At 41.6% G+C, this 19371-nt stretch overlaps 1 protein-coding gene across 3 annotated transcripts in view; it reads left to right on the forward strand.

Moving 5' to 3' along the window:
• Positions 1 to 1209: 1209 nt before the first annotated feature.
• The window catches only part of HACE1 (HECT domain and ankyrin repeat containing E3 ubiquitin protein ligase 1), a 33127-nt gene continuing 14965 nt past the window's right edge, over positions 1210 to 19371 (forward strand). The window contains exons 1-12 of one of the 3 annotated variants that reach the window (XM_054392999.1): positions 1210 to 1285; positions 4256 to 4310; positions 5443 to 5532; positions 6404 to 6508; positions 8203 to 8278; positions 9133 to 9264; positions 10390 to 10472; positions 12789 to 12885; positions 13303 to 13404; positions 15762 to 15868; positions 16753 to 16903; positions 18235 to 18557. In XM_054392999.1, the coding sequence (XP_054248974.1) occupies positions 1210 to 1285; positions 4256 to 4310; positions 5443 to 5532; positions 6404 to 6508; positions 8203 to 8278; positions 9133 to 9264; positions 10390 to 10472; positions 12789 to 12885; positions 13303 to 13404; positions 15762 to 15868; positions 16753 to 16903; positions 18235 to 18557 (1397 nt within the window). The remainder of the gene's footprint in view (positions 1286 to 4255; positions 4311 to 5442; positions 5533 to 6403; positions 6509 to 8202; positions 8279 to 9132; positions 9265 to 10389; positions 10473 to 12788; positions 12886 to 13302; positions 13405 to 15761; positions 15869 to 16752; positions 16904 to 18234; positions 18558 to 19371) is intronic. The other 2 variants (XM_054393000.1, XM_054393001.1) reach the window with 2 other exon arrangements.

The raw sequence follows: 19371 nt of genomic DNA on the forward strand, positions 1-19371 counted from the left end.
CAGCTTAATGCTACATTTTCTTACTCTCGATACTATTGACTACAAGGCTAAAGATAGATTTTGGAGTCCAAAAAGCATCTGGAAAGACAAAAATTCGTGTATCAATGGATAGAGGAGAAGAGTGGTTGGAGAAGAGTGGTTGGAAACTGACCAGCAGCAGCGGACCCGGGGGTGGTGGTTGAGAGCTGGCTGAACATGAGCCAGCAGTGTGCTGGGGTAGCCAAGAAGGATGCTGGTGCATCCCGGCTTGGATTAGGAATGGTGTGGCCAGCAGGACCAGGGAAGTGATTGTGCCATTGTACTCAGCACTGGTGAAGCCACACCTCAAATACTGGGTTCAGTTTTGTGAGCCTCACTACAAGTCAGGCAGGGTTCCCTCTCTGGAGAGTGCCCAGAGAAGGGCAATGTTCCTGGTGAAGGGTCTGGAGAACAGGGCTGGTGAGGAGCAGCTGGGGGTGTTTAGTCTGGAGAAAAGGAGGCTGAGGGGAGACTTCATTGCTCTCTACAACTGCCTGAAAGGAGGTTGCAGTGAGATGGGGATTGGTCTCTTCTCCCTCATATCAAATGAGAGGATGAGAGGAAATGGCCTGAAATTGTGCCAGGGGAGGTTTAGGTTGGATATTAAGAAAAAATTCTCTCCTGAGAGAGTGGTCAGGGATTGGCACAGGCTGCCCAGGGAGGTGGTGCAGTACCATCCCTGGAGGTGCTCAAGAAACCTGTGACCATGGCACTGTGCCACACGGTTTAGTGGTCATGGTGGTGTTAGGTGAACGGTTGGACTTCATGATCTTAGAGCCGATTTCCAGCTGGGACAACTCTATGATCATCACGTCCAGCCATTATCTAACTCAACCAGAGCCACTGCTGCACTCCGTAGAGAGGATTTCAAACAGCAGTAGCTTATTTCTTTCCACAAAAACTGTACCGGGGAAGATGTGTAAATACCCGTATTCCACAGGTTTGGAAAACCGACTCCCTCTCATCGCTGTTTTCCCGCCTCTTCGGGAGAAAGGGACGGAGGCAAACTCCGCCTGCCTTCAACCGTCCCGCCCGCCGCCCATGCGCTCACTCACCGGCGCCCGGGCCTGCGCAGAGAGCCGGGGCTGGCGGCCGCCCGGGGAGCTTACGCGCCGCCGCTGCCGCCATGGGCTGAGGGGAGAAAGCGGCGGCAGCTGCCGTGTTAGCGGCTCCGGGTTGGGTGACCCGAGGATGGAGAGAGCCATGGAGCAGCTCAACCGTCTGACGAGGTCCCTGCGCCGCGCCCGCACTGTGGAGCTGCCGGACGGTAGGAGAGGGGCGGCCGGGCGGTAGCGCGGCCGTCGGTTCCGGGGCTCGGCCTTCCTATCCTAATGCGGCCCCGGGGGGGTCGTTGTGTGGGCGAGGAGACTCGGGAGAAGGGAAACGGGCTCCCTCCGTCCTCCCCGAGGTGCTTCTTCAATTTCTAGCGGTGATAAACAGCAGCCGCGGCTTCACCTCATCTTCCTTCCCCCGGTGTCTGGCGGTACCCTGCCTGCTGCTGCCGCCCCAGGGCCCGGGCGAGCGGCTGGTCGGGGGTTCCGGGCCCTCTTTTTATCCGGTATTAAATCCTTCGTTAACTGCTTCCTAGGTGACACACCAGTGATGACAAATCTTTGTGCTTGTTAGTTTAGTTGTGGGTTGTTTTGGGTTTTTATTGTCTGGCGTTTTGTTTATTTGGGGTTTTGTTTATTTGGTTGGGATTTTGTTTGGATTTATTTATTTATTTATTTATTTAACCGGGTTGAATTCTGTTTGAAAAAGTCTTGTAAGTCACTGCCGCTTAATTTTTTTTTTTCTCTAAACTACTTCACATGGGTGCTAGCCACCCGGTATCGGGGTAGATACGAAAATACAGCTTCAGGTTTTTATGGCAAGAACTTCAGTGCTGCAGTCAGGTCCAGCTTTTGGGAGGACCACCTCTGAAAAAGCTTCTGGAGGTGCCAAAGTTTCTGTTGTGAGTTGGGTGCTGTCATTGTGCTTTCTCCGGGGTTTGTTTTTATGGATGGGTCTCTGTCTGTCTGTCTGCCAGCTTTCCTCTCCGGTGGTGGAGGGAAGTGAGTAACGTTCTGTTTTCTCTGTCTGTTCTCTGTTTGGAATTCCTGGCTGCTGCATATGTGCTGACCTGCTGTGCCTTTTCCTTATTGTCACCTGTCAACAGATTCAGTGTCTGCCAGTGCAGTTCACAAAACGGACAGATAAGTTTCAGGCAAATTTTACAGCTTCTTGTAAACCCTTGTGTGGCAGCAGGGAAAAGTGTTTGCAATACTGTCAAAGTAAGCTCAGGCTCACAGAAATAATGTAGTAGCACCAGTTTAACTCATTGATGATGGTTATGTGAGTTATGCTTAGCACAACCGCTGCCAGGTGGAGCTGCTTGAAATTTACTCCATTCGGCAAATTCATGACTTCAGCTGGGGTTTTTTTCCTATTTTAGGTGTTATTGTCTTACACTTCAGGGGTGATAGTGCAAGTGCAAGTTCTGTGAGCTCTGGAGCAAGTACTTCTCTTCCCTGTAGTGCAGAAGGAATGGCAATCCTCTGTGTTTTCTATGAATTACATGAAACAAATCACAACCAGGCTGAAAAAAAGAGATAAGTGGACTTTGGGCACTGACATCTCAAATTGCATTCCACGAAAACCTCTGACTTTGGGTACATCTTGCCTCATTACAGGTCTTCTTTCTTGACTTCGGTGTTCCCTAGGTCCATGCAGACCTGCCTAAACTCTTCTTGAAAAGCAGGTTTGGGTTATAGCGTTTGCTCCAAACATATCCTGACAGAATCAGCTTGGACAATACCACTACCAGTCCTAGTGTGATGTGCAGTTTGGTGGCTTCTGGTGCATTGTGTCTGGCCTCTTGAATTAGATTTTTTTTTTTTTTTTTGTCTCCCACATATATCTGGATAGCTTTAATTTGAAAGAGGCAATAGTTACATCTTCATCCTTAAATTGAGAGTCATAATACTCTTAGGAAGTGGAGATGTATGTTTCAGCTTCCTTACGCTGGAGGTGGCACTAAATCCAGGTTCTTAATTAGCTTCCTTTGTTTGTACTGTAGCCATTAGGGTATTGTCTGGATGGTGCTGACAGGTTTTTAACGTTGGGATCTCTGCCAAATTTGAGCAGAGATCTCTTATGAAGTAAAATGAGCATGCATTGTCAGGGCAGGATTCTAGATGATGAATTTTTTAACTTTTAAAGCAAGTATTACCACCTGAGTCCAGTGCCAGTGAATGCACTGAGCTGAGCTTGCCAGGAGGAAGTGATACTATTTTGTTCATCACACCTTGAGTATTGTTCAGCAGATGTTTTCTGAGCATTTAAGAGCTTGACACATTTCTGTCTTCTACTGTGAAGGCTCAGCGCCTGGAAACTAGGTCTTGCATCTCAGAACTGTAGGTGTGAGGTCCTTTGTTGGCTTTAACTCTGCATTTTGGGTGTGCTTTTAAAAATAGTGTCATAAACTGGTGTTGACCTGAAGAGTCAGTGATGACTGTAATCCCAACAATGTGTTCAGCTAGAAAACAGAATAATTATACAGCAACAATAATAAATAATAATTATGGTGCATTAAGATTATTAATAATTAATTTCCATTAAGGCATTTTAAGTTTTGTCAAGGTAATCCTTTTACATTAATATTTCACTCCAGGAAGTCTGCAAGTGACCAAACAGGCACTGTGACATCCATGAAGGGACTGGAAAAGTGAATTTCAGTCTGTTCCCACCGCTTTCATGAATATTTGTGTTTTGGCACTTTTTCATTACCTTCAAACATGACATGTGAAGCTGATTAGAAATTGAAACGAAATTTATTGCATTTAGATATTCAAGTTTAGAGACAAAACTGGTTGTGGAGTAACTCAGTTTAAAAAAATCACTTTTATGTCACCTTGGAGCACAGAAAACTTTCTTCTTTTTAAAATAAGCTTTTTTGTGTGTGTGTTAATGCACATTTCTTGAAGACTTTTAATTAACACTGAAAATTCTGTAGTGATTGTTTTGTAAAAGGAGACAGGCACATTAAAATTTCTCATGTTCTTAGTCCTGTTAATTATCTCTTTTCTCAAAGTATGGTGATTTTTTCTTTATAATGAAACTTCAGGTGTGTATAACCTGTGTATAAAGAATGATCTGTTGGACAGTGGACACTTGGGAAGGTAAGTCAGTCATGCTAGATTAATTTATATGATACAAGATTTCTTTCTGATAATGGAGTAATTTAATTTCTTCACAGATAATGAAACTGCTGTCTACACATTAATGCCAATGGTTATGGCTGACCAGCATAGGTAAGAGCTGCTTGAAATTTCCTTTTTTATTTTTTTTAAGGTCAAAAAAAATCAGCACGTTTGCTAGAGTTGTAGCTTCTAGAGCACTCTGAGGGGTTTGCTGCTGAACTGCTGAGATCTTCTGTAGCTGAAGCTATTTACTGACTGTCTGCATCCCAGCTTATTCTTACTTGAGAATCCTCTTTTGTGCCACAGATGGGAGAAAATTGTCCAAGGATAAGAACAAAAGCATTGTGTTGTAATTGGATGGTGGCTCTGAGTATGCATTTATTGATGATATAGAAGCTTTTAGTCTCATTAGATGTTTCTGATATGGAATAAGAGTTGGCCAATGACACTGATAGTTCTGGGGTTCCTCAATTGAGCAGCTGTTTCTCCTGCCCAGTTGTCCTCAAAGTGGCTGGGACCTGGGGGGCTTGTACAGTGCCAGCTAAGTGCTGCTGCCTTCTGGTGAGCTTTGTAGGCAAGCAGGTAGTAACCTTTACTGAAACTGTAAACTTTCTATCTAATCAGGATAAACATTTGTTCTGCTACATAATATCTTGTTGAGATTGTGTGCAAGGCTTTTAAATTACCTGCTCAGCTCATTACTGGAGGTTGAAATCACCAGTTGCCTTGCAGTTTGGCCTGCTTGGAAGTATTTTATCTTAATTGATACTTTCTCTTTACTAATTACAACCTGAAGGGTCCCATTTAAATTTCTTACCCTGTTGGCATATGACGTGTCCTACATCATGCTGGTTTCACATACCAGTCTTCCTTCTGAACTTTCCCTGTGGCTAGGAAAGCTGCTGGATAACTGGTTAGGGTGTCTGTGTTGAGATAAAGAGGAAAATGGGAATTTATAGTTTTGGAAACCAAAGCTATTATTTGTAAAGAAGTGATTTGACCATCTGACCTAGTTCTTCCTAGTTTGCCCAGTGTCGTTTTGTGTGTACAGCAAGTGACAGAATAAAAATATGGCTAATATGCAGATGCTTGAAAGCTGTTGGGTCTCTAGATCTGAAATTAATTGGAGGGAAAAGAAATACTGATTAAGTAAGAAACAGACTATGTGTGCACAGCTTACAGCAGGTACTTTGCTGGGATATTGTGAGCTAATTTTTAATTCAAATTCTATGTCTATTTGAAGGTCTGTCTCGGAGCTGCTATCAAATTCAAAGTTTGATGTGAATTATGCATTTGGACGTGTGAAGAGAAGTTTGCTTCACATTGCAGCAAAGTAAGACTTACTTGAGTCCAGTCCAGAAGTTAACAATGACAGTATTCCCACAAATCTAAGGCACCAATGTAAGCTGGAAAACTCTATAGTACAGTTTAACATTTTGTTTTTACACTTCTATTTTGTTTGTTTTTTTAGCAATGTGCCTGCCTCACTGAGAGAAAAGGTTTCACGCTTGATACCAAATGGCTCTCTAGTTTCTAGTGAGGGAAGTCTTGGTGATTACTTTCTTCCTTTCTGTGAAATCTCAGTCTGTGAAGCAATGCAGCCATTCTGTATCAATGTAGCATTTCCTGTATCAATGTCAGGTTGGCTGAGGCCTTGAGCAGCTGAGTCTAGTTGAGAGGTGTCCCTGCTCATGGAGTAGATGATCTCCAAGGTCCCTTCCAACCTGAGCTGTTCTGTGGTTTACAGGAGGTTTAGCATTCTTCTGACATTTGCATTTTTAAGTGTGACTTCCAGGTGCTGGAGCATAAGAATAAAAAAAGAAAGTAGTGAAATGGTTATTTAAAGGAAAGTTGTGTTTTGTGAATTGGTGAGGGAGGTGAGAGGAAATAGTGAGCAGACCATTATTAACCATTTACATTTTAAACAGGTGGCAGTCCTAAAGATCCACTGTTGGGTTTTAAAGTGGCTAAAATCACACAGAAAGCTGGGACCTGTTCATTAGTGCAAGTCAGTTCTCACTGCACTTAGGTGTCTTCCTTTAGCTTTGTGTAACTTGAACTCTGAGGCTGTAAAAATGGTTTTGTGTGAAGATTTTGTACTGACTGCAATCACTCCATGGCTTTGCTGTTGTCTTTACATTGCTATAGGCTTGGTCAGTAAATATCCTTGTTACAATTTTTCCCCTCCCTTATCTTGTTCTTAGCTGTGGATCAGTTGAATGCCTTGTTCTGCTATTAAAGAAAGGAGCAAATCCAAACTATCAGGACATTTCAGGATGCACACCTCTCCATTTAGCAGCAAGGAATGGGTAAGGAAAATGCTTTTGTAACTCTTAGGTTTTGTGCAGAACACATTCGAGCTGTAATATTTTTGCATAGTTCAGACAAAATACTTTGGCTTTCACTTTTGATAATGGGGATGGCACACAGGAAATGGGGCAGTTAAAATCCATGCTTTGAGTATTCAGAAAATAGAGTTTTATACATAGGAAGTGTCTGAAATGCCAGTGCCAGTCATTTTAGTGTTGTCTGTTAAGCAGCAGCTTAATGATTCCTGTAACAGTGATTGCAGAAGGGATGCATTCACCTTTTAATTAAATAAGAGAAGATTTCAAAGAGAGCAGTGGAGGGTTTGGAAAGGTTCAGGAATTTCAGATTTTTCTCAGCTAGTGTCTCCAAGGGAATTTTTACTACAAGGAAAGGGGTACAAAGTTCACCTGCACAATAGCAGGAGAGCAGAAAAAAACCCAAATCAAAACAGTGAGCAAGCACTTAATATCTAATTTCTTGAATTATAGGACGTGGAAACACACAGCTGATATCTGGGTATTTGTTTGTTCTTTTCACAACATGTATGTGTTATAGTAACTGAACTGTATCATCATTGGTTCTTCACATGAAGTGTAGTTAGTGTTTAGTGGCTTTTGGGTATGTGGTAACAGTATTTGTAGGATAAGGGAAGAAGAAGCAGCCAAGTGGTACATGATGAAATGCAGAAATACACTTAGGAGACAGCTATGTGGAAAGGAGGCATGAGAAGAGTGTGAGAGGTACCAAATAAAAAAGGAAAAGTAAGGATGAACCTCTTAAAGGTTAGAGCACTAGAGAGCATTAGAAGACCAAACAAGAGAAGGAGGAAGAAAACCACCCCTGCTTTCAGTAAGGCAGCTGTGCTGCCAAAGATTTAGGTAGTGTTACAGTGAGTGTCTCATTAAATAATGATTTAGTGCTGTCCTGTAAACGTGTTCACTGAAGTGTACAGATGATGATGAACTTCATGGATTTCCATTAGCTGAGCTCTAGTTTCTTGTCTTTAGAGTGTAGTTAGTGTTGAGCTGAAGCTGTTAGACTGATGGCTAAGCACTTCTTAGACTTTCCACAAGAACATTCAGCTACACGACTGTATTTTTAGCCCTGTGCTGTGCTACACATGTACTGAATGTGTCTCTGGTGCTACTGATGATCACTTAAGGCTGAGAGACCTGGGGCAGTTTAGTCTGGGAAAGAGCAGACTGAGAGGAGATCTTATGAATGTTTATAAGTATCTGGAGGGTGGGTGTCAAGAAGAAAGGACCAGTCACTTTTCAGTGGTGTCCTGTGGTAGGACAAGGGGAAATGATATAAACTGGAACCCAGGAAGTTCCACCTCAGCATGAGGAAAAAATCCTTTACTGATTTCTCTGCTGGTGACAGAGCCCTGGAGCAGGCTGCCCAGAGAGGCTGTGGAGTTTCCTTCTCTGGAGACTTTCAAGACCCATCTGGATGCATTCCTGTGTGACTGGCCCAAAGTGATCCTGCTGTGGCAAGGGGATTGGTCCCTTCAGGCCCTTGCAGTGGTCCCTTCCAACCTCTACCATTCTATGATTGTTTTATTCACATGTTCAGTACTATATGCCTTATAAAGTAAAACTGCCTGCAGTTGTTCGTTTGAATCAGAGTGGAGCTCTTGGTCTTTGTAAATTATTTTCCCTGACAGGGTTTTAATGTATTCTTCTGTTTATAGCCAGAAGAAATGTATGAGCAAGCTGCTGGAATACAGTGCAGATGTCAACATCTGTAATAATGAAGGCTTGACTGCAGTAAGTGCTATTGATTATCATGGTGCTCTTAAAAATGAGTGAAGAATTTGAAGATTCTAATTTTTTAACCTTCTGCCTCACATGTAAACAAACAACACTGCTGTGTTTCCAGTGCCTTTAAGAATCGTAAGATGTGATCAAAGCCCAGAAGGCAGATCACGTCCTGGGCTGCATCAAAAGAAGCATGTCCAGCAGATCAAGAGGGGTGATTCTGGTACACCTCTCTGCTCTGGTGAGACCTTACCTGGAGTGCTGTGTCCAGCACAACAACGTGTGTACCTGCTGGAGTGGGTCCAGAGGAGGGCCACAAAGATGATCAGAGCGCTGGAGAACCTCTTCTACAAAGGCAGGCTGAGAGAGTTCAGGCTGTTCAGCCTGAAGAAGAGAAAGCTCCAAGGAGACCTTATAACTACATTTCAATATCTGAGGGGGACCTATGGGAAGGCTGGGGCAGGGACTTTTTAGAAGGGCTTGTGGTGATAGGGTGAAGGGCAATGGTTTGAAACTGGAGCAGGAGGGATTCAGATTGGACATAAGTTCTTCACAAAGAGAACGGTGAAATACTGAAACAGGTTACCCAGGGATGTGGTTGAGGCCTGATCTCTGGAGACATCCAAGATCAGACTTGATGTGGCCTTGGGCAGCCTGCTCTGGTTGGAGGTGTCCCTGCAGGGGGGCTGAACAAGATGACCTTGGAGGGTCAGTGCAATTTGTTACTCTGTGAAAGTAGCTGTGTGTTAGTATTGTTCAAAGCTTCCCTTTGTGAACATGTTGCCAATAATAGTCAGGTTTAAAATCCTGTTTATGAAATGCTTACATCATTGCTGAAGGAGACATCACCATTTGGTCCTCAGATCCACTGGTTAGCTGTTAATGGACGAACAGAACTGCTTCATGATCTTGTTCAGCATGTCAGTAACGTGGATGTTGAAGATGCCATGGGTCAGACAGCCCTTCATGTGGCTTGTCAGAATGGCCACAAGACAGTAAGTAAATTCTGTCAACCCCCTGCATTTGTGAAGAGTTGGGTGATGCCTCAGTGTTGGTGCTTGTGGATTTGTTATAAACTCTCAGGTAGTGTGCACAGACAGCAGTTAGAAGTAGGAAGAACTATTGTTTATCTTCATCTTGACTGCACACACTTCTGTGGGAACACTACTTTGTCCTCATGGAGATGGCTGATCTTGGTGTTTATGGGAGTTGAAATGGCTTATTTTACACTGCTCAGCATTTCTGCAGTGCTGTTGTTGCCTTGTTGATTGCAGGTCTTGGTGTAAATTCAAACACTGGAAAATGTTCTTCCTTGCTTTTTTAGAAAGTGATGGATTTGTAAATGTACTAGCTGTTATTATTTGCAGCTTTCTAGAGCACATACTAATTTACTGTGGATAAAAACAGACCACAGAGTGGGGTCAGTTAGATATTTAACAGGAGAAGTAAAGAACTTCACACAGATTTTTATTGATCTGTGTGGGGAATGTTTAGGCCTGGCCTTGCATTAGGGTCGAATCCTTGCTTTCAGAGTAGAGGTCTGTATGCTTTGCTTGAGCTACATAGAGTTACACAGATTCCCTGCTCAAAAAAACAAATTATCTTTCTACTCTCTTATCATTGTCAGATCTTGGCTTTGGAAGACCAAATTCCATGGAACTGTTCTCTGTAAGACTTATCTGCTTTAGGTGACTGGAGTATAGCAAAAGTTGTTTGAGAATCTGCTCGGTATTTTCATATTTCAGATTTTGCTTGCCTCTACTGTGTGTTTAAAACTTCACCTTCTGATAAGACAGTTTGTGGCTGTCACTGTCTTGTGGTTTGCCTTTCTGAAAAATGTAGGATTCCTCTCCTAACAGGCTGTAGTTCTAGGGGTCCTTGGGATTAGCTGAGCTTCAATAAAAGGCATTGTTGTTAAAATGGGAAGTTCAGAGGCAGCTTTCTGAGCTCTGACAGCCATGGTTTTCCAGACAGTGTTTAGGAATTGTGGTTTTGAGATTCATCACTAAAAAATTAAGTCCTTCAGTGTAGCCAGACATGCATGATGTTAAATAGTTGCAAGCCAAGAGACTTTTTTGGTGCTTTTTTTGTCCTAATGCTGCTATTTTCTTCTCTTATAGACTGTGCAGTGTTTGCTGGACAGCGGTGCAGATATAAACAGGCCGAACGTGTCAGGGGCAACTCCACTCTATTTTGCTTGCAGGTTACACAATTTTAACTTTTCAGGACTATTCTCAAAGTTAAATAGATTTTTTTTCCTCCCTTCCCCCCCTTTCTGCAGTTACAATGATTAGAAAGCACAAAATGTAGGAAACAACAAAGCTGATTGATAGTTGAGCTTGTCTAATGTTTGAATGTTGTCTCATCTAAATACTTCTCTTAGTACTGCAGGATTGTGGACCTTTTTTTGTCAGACATGTTAAACACATAGCTGTGCATGCTCTGGCATGAGTCATAAATTTCTGACTCCTGAACTGAGAAAATGAGGTCTGCCAACTTAGGTTATTGTCAGCAAACTAAAAATGCAGCCTTTTATAAGGCAAGTTTGACCTGAATGTGTGTTCTGGTATTACAGTGTGTGTGAAATGTGCATTTATGCCTTAAAATTGCAATGCTGAATTGAAATTACATTGTTGCTTTGATCAGTTCTGTTCCCCTCACAGTTTAGTTTAATTTCTAAACTAATCACCTGTGATAAACGACCTTTTATTTTAACTGGAACATTTCTGTAGAACATTTACATTTTTATAATCCCTCTGCTTTGGTTACAGATTAAATAGTTCACCTATGATTAAATGTTAATATAAGCAAAAGGAGCAATGAACTGACCACTCCTGACCTGGTGGCCTGCCAGGAGTTGTGATGTGGGAACCCTGATCTCTGGAGCTAGTGTATGCTGACTCTTGTTAGCTGAGAAGGGGAGAATAATTAGGTGCTGCTTAATCAAATGCCTTGGTGCTTGATTTAGGGACTGGTATTGGCATGCAGTTCAAAAGAAGTAAGCAGCTTGCCTGGGTTTGGAGGCTTTCCATGAGAAGGGAATGTTTTGCAAGGACAGCAGTGATGTTCTTTTAGGAATTAACAACTGGAGCAGCTGGCAGGGTGGTATAAACAGGGTGTGAGTGGAAGTCAGTGTTTCCATGTCAGAAGTGTCAGTGGGTGCTGCTGCCACTTGGAAGAGAGGTTGCAGATCCCTGATGACAGGGAGAGCAGGATGTGGTAGCAGTGACTGGCAATGGGTAGCAGTGCTCAAAGTCTGACATGGAAACCACTGTTGAATAGAAGTTGTGCACTTAGTTTAGAGAATTGCAGTGGAGAGGCTTCAAGCAGGCTGTTAGCTCCTTTCTGAAATCTGGGAGTTGACTCTGAATCTTTGTTTGCTTTGGGGCAAAGTCTGTTATGTTCACCTGGTGGTTTGCTGGACTGGAAGGACCTGAACAAAGAGACAAACAAGGAGAACTCAACTGGGAACTGTTGAGACCAGTGGAGCTACCTCTTGCCTCTTAGCTGTTGTCACATTTCCTAAGCCCTTACTGAACTGTTAGTGTAGGCAGCCTTGCTGTGTTCCAAGGCAGCAGATACTCAGATCTGTGCTCTGCAAGCTGGGTTATTATCTCAAACTTCATTGAGCAGCTTGTATCCCTCACCTTAATTGCAATGTTTTCTATCAGTCTCTAATTTCACCCTGTTTACATTTGTCAATGTAATCAACTGTTCTTTCAATATGTTTTTAATAAAGTCAACATCTAATTGCCGGTACCCAATTTCTTCTTTTCTTCAGAAGAAAGTTTTTGGAAAGTATATGTTCTAGATGTTTAAGGATAGAAATAATCCATGGTCTTTTACTCTCTGCATGAATGGGCTGTTGGGATAGTTGTGAAATTCTCAGCTGAAGGAAACAGAGCTGTACAACTTATAAATAGCTGAGTGAGACTGGGGAATAGACACTGAACAGAAGAGTCCAACTCACTCTTCACATTCCCAGGCTATTGGCTAAAAGAAATTAGAGCCAAGAGATGATGTATTGAACAAGGTATTTTATCAGTAAAAAGAATCTTGCTAGTATTTTATTGGTGGTTAAGGTGCAATTAGATGATTTTTTCCCCCCCTCCAAATCTGGTAGGAATGAGCAAAGAACTCAGTGAAGCAAACTCTGTGAAGGAAATGAGGGTATAAATTGAGAAAGCTTTGTTGTTTTTTTCTCTTACTTTTTCAGGAAATGCACCTCATGTGTATTTATGAGGCTGGGCTAAGATTAATCATTTCTGAATGATGAGGGTAGCTCTGACTTGATAAATGGGCTATACCTAATTTTACACTGTGCTTCTGCAGTGGCCTTGAGAAGGAGCAGAAGAATATAAATGACATTATCTTCCACCCTATGTTTCTCCCTAGCTTCATACCATAACTATTTGTTTTCTCCTATCATGTTGGTTATGTTTGTTGGATGCACTGAAGTCAGATTTATCACTCAGAGCATAAATGCTGTATTAACTCTTTCTTCTCTTCTTTTGCATAGCCATGGTCAGAGAGACACTGCACAAATTCTCTTGATGAGAGGAGCCAAATATTTACCAGACAAAAATGGTGTCACTCCACTGGATCTGTGTGTACAGGTATAGAGTTAGCAACACTCTTTTCCTGTGGATTTCTGTCACTAACTGCAGTGCCACCTGATCAGTGTTCTTCTTCTGGTGTTTTTAAAGCCTTCAGTGAAACAAAAATGCAAAACTTCTGCAGAAATGCAGTTAAATTGATCCTTCCAATTTGTACCCTTTGCAGATGCCTTTAACATCTTTAAAAGCTTTGCAGGATTTGAGCTCATGAAAAACAGAGTTTGCACAACTCCATTTGTCTGGAAGGTTTGTGAATCCTTGGTGTGAATGTCTTCCTCAGTCTCCAGTTTTACAGTCCCTAGGGCACCACTTTATACATCAAAATTCTGTCAACTTTTTTTAGGTGCGAGTAGTGACACCTGGTGTTTGCTGTTCTGATCTTTAATTAAAATGGTTTTTGGTCCTCTTGCTTCTTAGGGTGGTTATGGAGAGACTTGTGAAGTCCTAATACAGTACCATCCTCGACTTTTCCAGACAATAATTCAGATGACACAGAATGAAGATCTACGGGAAAACATGGTAATCCAGGATGATGGCTTTGGTGCTTCCTGAGCTCTGTTGTGGAGATCTGATTGCTTAATATGAGTGTCCTGATTAGAAGCCACCACCAGCAGCTGACTGTCAGTGCCACAGTAGTTGGCCACTTTGTGTTTTTCTTCCCCTGTGGATAGAATTTTTATTTTAATGTAGTGTTCTACCTTTGTATCTGGCAAAGTGATCTAGACAGAGTAAGAATTAGAAGAGCAGACTTGTAACCTTCAGTAGAAAGGTGCTGGTAGACAATTCTATACATACAATTACTTTGTGTGATGGGATCTATTTTCCTTCATTTAGTGGTTATCTGCAGATATCCATCCTAGGATGTGTCTCAAGCCTTGAATCATCTAGAATGAGCTTGAACATTTGGAGTATGAGCTCTCATCTCTATGAAGTTGCCTTGTACAATTAGAGTGCAAAAGATTGCAGCCACAATTCCCTTTACTTATTATTGCTGTAGATGAAACTCTTCTGTTCCCTTTTCAGTGATTCTTCTGTATCTTGTTTCTTTTATTATTGTAGGGCAGTGCAATCTAAAGCAAAGGAAAAGCAAGGAAAATAATTTTTGTTTCTTGATTGCTTAGGAGGAAGGAAAACTGAGGTGAAGTTTTTTTTCCCCCTTCCAAATCTATCTAGCTGTGAATTTTTAATTTACTGTTTGGTTGAAAACAATTTTACAGACTGTAATTTATTTTTCTTTCTTAAAGAATGAAAAGATTAGATTTAGTAAGGTACTGGCTGCCACTTCAGTGAACTTGGTTTGCTAGATTTTTGAAGGTGTTATTGTTCTCTGTAATCCCATTAGTTCCACTACAAGACTGAAGATTTATAAGTCTATATAGAGACACTGTTTAAATTTCAGAGACAGGGCTGAGTTTCACAAAGTAAAATGACAGAGAGGTGAGAATTCCTAAAAGTGTGTGTTAGAAGCATTGGGAGATGGTGTAAGGGATTTCAGATAAAAGGGAAAGCTGAACAAAATAGAACAAAAAATGCTTTCTACAGAAAGGAAAATGGCAAAGTGTAGAAGTGAAGACAGCAAGAAAAATTATTTCATCTGTGTGAGTAATGGTGGAGGTGTGTGCAAAACCAAATCTGAATGAGAGAATATGCAAAATCTAGTAGATAAGACATGGTATAGGTATGCTCCATTGCCAGAATGGAGGCATATTTTAAGCATGGTCTCCTGTGGTCAAATCTGAGCTGTTCTGCCCAATGTCTTGGTTAATGACTAGTTCATACCTGAAAGGCATGGCACGAAGAAACTAATATGTGTTAGAAGTCAGGACTCACATTTGAAATGTTACTGAAAAACTGGAAACATTACCTACAGACTGCAGGGAGAAAGATGCTGCCTTAGCCATTTGGAGTTAGAGATTCAGCTGAACCTTGAGAAAAACTTCAGCCTAGTCAAGGACAATTAAGTCTTAGAAGAGATCAATCAGTGAAGCTGCAGGGCTTCCAGCGTTAGAAGACATCTGAAAATCAGGTAGGCAAATTGGGCAGGCCAGTTTGGGTTGCTGATTCAAATGCTCCTGCCTTGGGGCAGAGTGATGGGGGCAGATGAGCTTTATGATATTCCTTTTAATTCCAGCTTTCTACAGGAGGAGGGAAGGATTACTGAGCTTTCAGAAAGTGAGAGAGAAGGGAGTAGATGAGGATGCATGCAGAGTACATGAAGGGCAGTGCCACTCATGAGTTAGCTTCTCTGCAAAATAAGGTCCAGGCTAGAGAAGAGCATAGAGCAAAGGAGCTGAAGACAGGGCAGGGTCTGGATGTCTGCAGCATTTAGTCTTTGTGAGGCAAGTGATGGTATTAGCAAGAAAAAGGACATTTTTGAGGAGAAGGTGGAGATAACAGTTATTGATTAGCAGGGTATGACTTTCTGCCCAAGGAAGGGCATTCAGTATCTTGAGCAAAAAGGAATATAGAACAAGATTTACAATGCAGGGTTCATTCACAGTGTCATGAACAGGTAAATTATGGATTATGAAACTCAAAATATGCTTTTAGCTTTCAGATGTTGAAAGTGTATCCCAGTGATTGCCCGCCCCCCCAATTAAAATAAGTTGCTTTCATGAATTAGCAGCTGGTTAAGCATTGTGTGTCCATAGCATTCTCTAATAACACCTATCCTGTAGCAGATATTGACACTGGGATGGATGCCTTCTAGCATTCTTGGTAAATGGTAATGAAACATGACCTGAGGTTCAGTTAGATGCCAGACAATACAGACATAAATTGATATTGGTAGATATTAATGCTTGGCTGATACTGTTTGAAGTGAAGTGTTGATCTGACACTGACACGCTGCAATTTCTTCTCTTTCAATCTGCCAGTTGCGGCAAGTTCTGGAGCACTTGTCCCAGCAGAGTGAAAGTCAGTATCTGAAAATCCTGACAAGTCTTGCTGAAGTCGCTACAACAAACGGTCACAAACTGCTTAGGTAAGTGTGAGAAGATCATAAGTAGGCTGATAGTTTCAGTTATTAAAACTACTACATGACACTATCTGATGCTGAGCCTGTGCTGGAGTAGGTGGCTCTCAAATAAGATTCTGTATGACAGTGCCTGTCTGGATCACTGTCTTCATGAGGACTTCAGGACAGAAAGTTGGTGTTCTTATGTAGAGCTGCTGGTGCTGAGAAGTTTGAGTTGGTCAGTTTGAAGACTCAGCTTGACAGGTTACTGGGCCAGCTCATTTCAAGTCCACTGTCACCTAGAAAGGCTCGACTAGGTGATCCTTGGAGTCCCGTCTAAGCTGACAGCCTGTGATTCTCTGTAACTCACACAAGTGTGTTTTCTCTTGGGTTAGTCTGGCTGATCTTCACTGATCTCTTGCCTGACTGAGATAGTTAATGGGCATTGAGGGTAGCAGCTGGGTGAGGGTGGGCTGTGGCAGCAGCTCAGATCAGTCAGTGTGCTTTTACTGTTGGATGCTCTCTCCTCTGGATTGAAAAACATTTTCATCTGGAAATCCCAATTTGTTTCATGCATTTGGAGATCCTTACTGTAGGACATCGACTTTCTTACCAGTAATTGATAAGAGGTGTCGATGTGTGTGAAAACAAGTATCTTGCAGGGTGTGGAATTTGCTGCTGTTCACTTCTAGCTGACATTATGACTCCATTACTAAGATTAGAGTGCTTCCAACTGACTTTGGGCAGGTGCAGGAGGTGAAAGTTAAGATTCTCTAGGATTTAAGCTTAAGGGTGTTTTTTTTTTTTTCAGCATGTGTGTCCGACCCTACCATTCGGTTTGCTTACTCCTTAATATACTAAATTGTTTCCTCTAGGAAAAGAAACCTAATTATTCCATTTTTCCCCTCCAGCTTGTCAAGTAATTATGAAGCTCAAATGAAGAGTCTCTTGAGGATCGTGAGGATATTTTGCCATGTCTTTCGCATTGGCCCATCCTCTCCCAGTAATGGCAATGACATGGGCTACAATGGAAATAAAACTCCAAGAAGTCAGGTGTTCAAGGTCAGAAAAGTATATGATGTTATTAGGAAGATAGACCTTAAAGAGGTGAATTTCACAAAGCATGCATTCATTAATCAGACATCTCATGAACAGGAAGTAAGTTTGGTTGATGTCCGTACACCTTCTTAAGTTAAACCTTCTTCTTTGACTTCTTAATTATTTTTTTTTCTTCCACTGGATTAATTTTACTGCTGTGCATCTCATCTCATGATTTCTCTTTATTTCTTATTAAATATATTGTTTATTAGATGCTGAAGGTTTAATTACCTAGCTGATTTTGGTAGACTTTGTTTTTATTTTCTACTATGCTGTTTCAAAGTGTAGTAATCTCAAAACATGGTTCTATTTATAATAAATTGTATTAATGTAGTTTCAAAATGGTATTTGAGATTCCTTGGGAGTTCAGTTGTATCCAGCTTCAGAAGATAAATGAAAACACTTGAATTCTTAATCTGTTCAGTGTTTTCACTGTGACCATGATGTTCCAAGTTGCTCCTGAATTTTATTACAAGCCAGAAGTCTCCCAGCTCTTTGTCTCCTCTATAGTAGGTCTGCAGCTCAGAACAAAAGAGTGAGGCTGGAACTGTACCAAATTTCAGTTATATTGGTTTGAAGCTGGTGGTTAAAGCTGGTTGTATTGGTTATAAGATGTGCAGTGAGGGAATTGTACCAGATTTCAGTTTTATTGGTTTGAAGCTGGTGGTAGTGAGTAAGGATTGACTTCTTAAAATTGGTAACATGAAAAATGGATCTAAGATTCTGCTGATGCTTTTCAATTTCATAGGGCTAGATATTAGTGACCTTTACTCTGAGGCATCTGGGCTACTATCAAAATGAGCTGTAGGAGCTCACATCTCACTGAATATGTGCTTGGATCTGAATCTCAATTGTGTTGTCTGGGGTTTGCTCCATCTGCTGTGTACAGGGAGCTTCTTTGAGCAGGGCCTTAAAGGACTGACACATTCTGGCAACTCAGCATGTGTATTGTTTCTCTCCTTGACTGCAGCAGTGTGCTGGGTGACAACCATGAGGCCAAATTGTTTGATTGTGTAGTGTTTCACCCTTTATGAATTATTTTATCTTTATTCCATCTGTTGCTTGACTATTTTCTTTCTATATTATTTTTTTTCCTTTGTGCTCCATGGCTATGAGTATGGATTTTTTTTTTTTTCCTGAGTATTTGACTCTTATCTCTATCATGACTTCTAAAGGATCATTTAAAGCTTTTAAATCTGCATGGTATTTATTTGCCTAAGGGCATTATCACATCATTAATATCCTCTAATGTCAACATGTCCTTTTTATTTTTTTCTTGCATGTGTTTATTGCAGCCACTGGAACTGCTCTGGCATTCCCTAGATGAGTGGCTCGTTCTTATAGCCACCGAGCTGATGACAAACAAGAAGGACTCTGCCAACATCACCTCTATTTTACTGAAGCAAAAAGCACCAGATCACCAGGATGCTGCTCCTACACCTTCCTTCCCTACTGCAGGAACTGAGGGCAGAAAAGAGCTATCTGCTGATGCTTACGATCCTGCTGGGAAGCAGGAAGCCTGTGCTGATTGCCAGGATGTTATCTCCATGACAGCAAACAGGCTAAGTGCTGTCATTCAAGCCTTTTATATGTGCTGCTCCTGTCAGATGCCTCAGGGGTAAGGAGAGGGTCCTGTTTGTTACCTAGACTGTTGCCATTTTGTGCTTTCTTGGAAGAATGTTGGTGCTGACCAAATGATATCAGTGACAGTCAAGGGTATTCTCTTTAATACTGTCACTGGTTCATTATTTGAACACTGGGTTTTGTTGTTGTTGTTTTGTTTGTTTGTTTATGGGGTGGTTTTTTTGTTTGTATGTTTTTTTGGTTTTGTTTTTCCCCTTTGTTTGGTTTCTTTTTTTTGGCTCTCATGGCACCAAACAGCACAGCAAAATTTCCATTGTGCTGCTGCCTATGAATGTAGCTGTGTTGGGGCACAGCTTTTGTACTAAATGTCTAATGGCCCTTTCTAATCATGTGAGATACTTGCAGGTAATGTAATTTTTATCTCCTGAAAGTTAACTGTTTTTGCTGTTGGTTCTTCATGTGAAATTATCCCTGAATTTAATGTCATTATCCAATATGAAGAGCTATAAGCTTAGAAAAAAAACTTATGAATTATATTTGTGCATGAAAAGGACAGCTTGGGGTAAAACTCACTTGGCTGTGCTGCAGAAAGTTATAACAAGAAGATCACAATCTCAAAGTGATGCTCACTTGGAATCCTGTCCTGGCTTTACAAACATAGTTTTGTGTGGAACAGAATTTAGGTAGTGCTTATTCTTGCTTGGCAAATAGTTCTGTTATTTCACCTTCTGTTATACCTCCTTGCCCCCCATTACTGAGTTTGACAACCTAATGATATTTCTTCCTGTCCCTCTTCCTCCCTTACTGTGTGGTGGGAGTTTTATAGGGTGATCAAGAGTATGGAACAG

This window comes from Indicator indicator, chromosome 27, assembly GCF_027791375.1.
Source record: "Indicator indicator isolate 239-I01 chromosome 27, UM_Iind_1.1, whole genome shotgun sequence".
NCBI classification, from domain to species: domain Eukaryota; kingdom Metazoa; phylum Chordata; class Aves; order Piciformes; family Indicatoridae; genus Indicator; species Indicator indicator.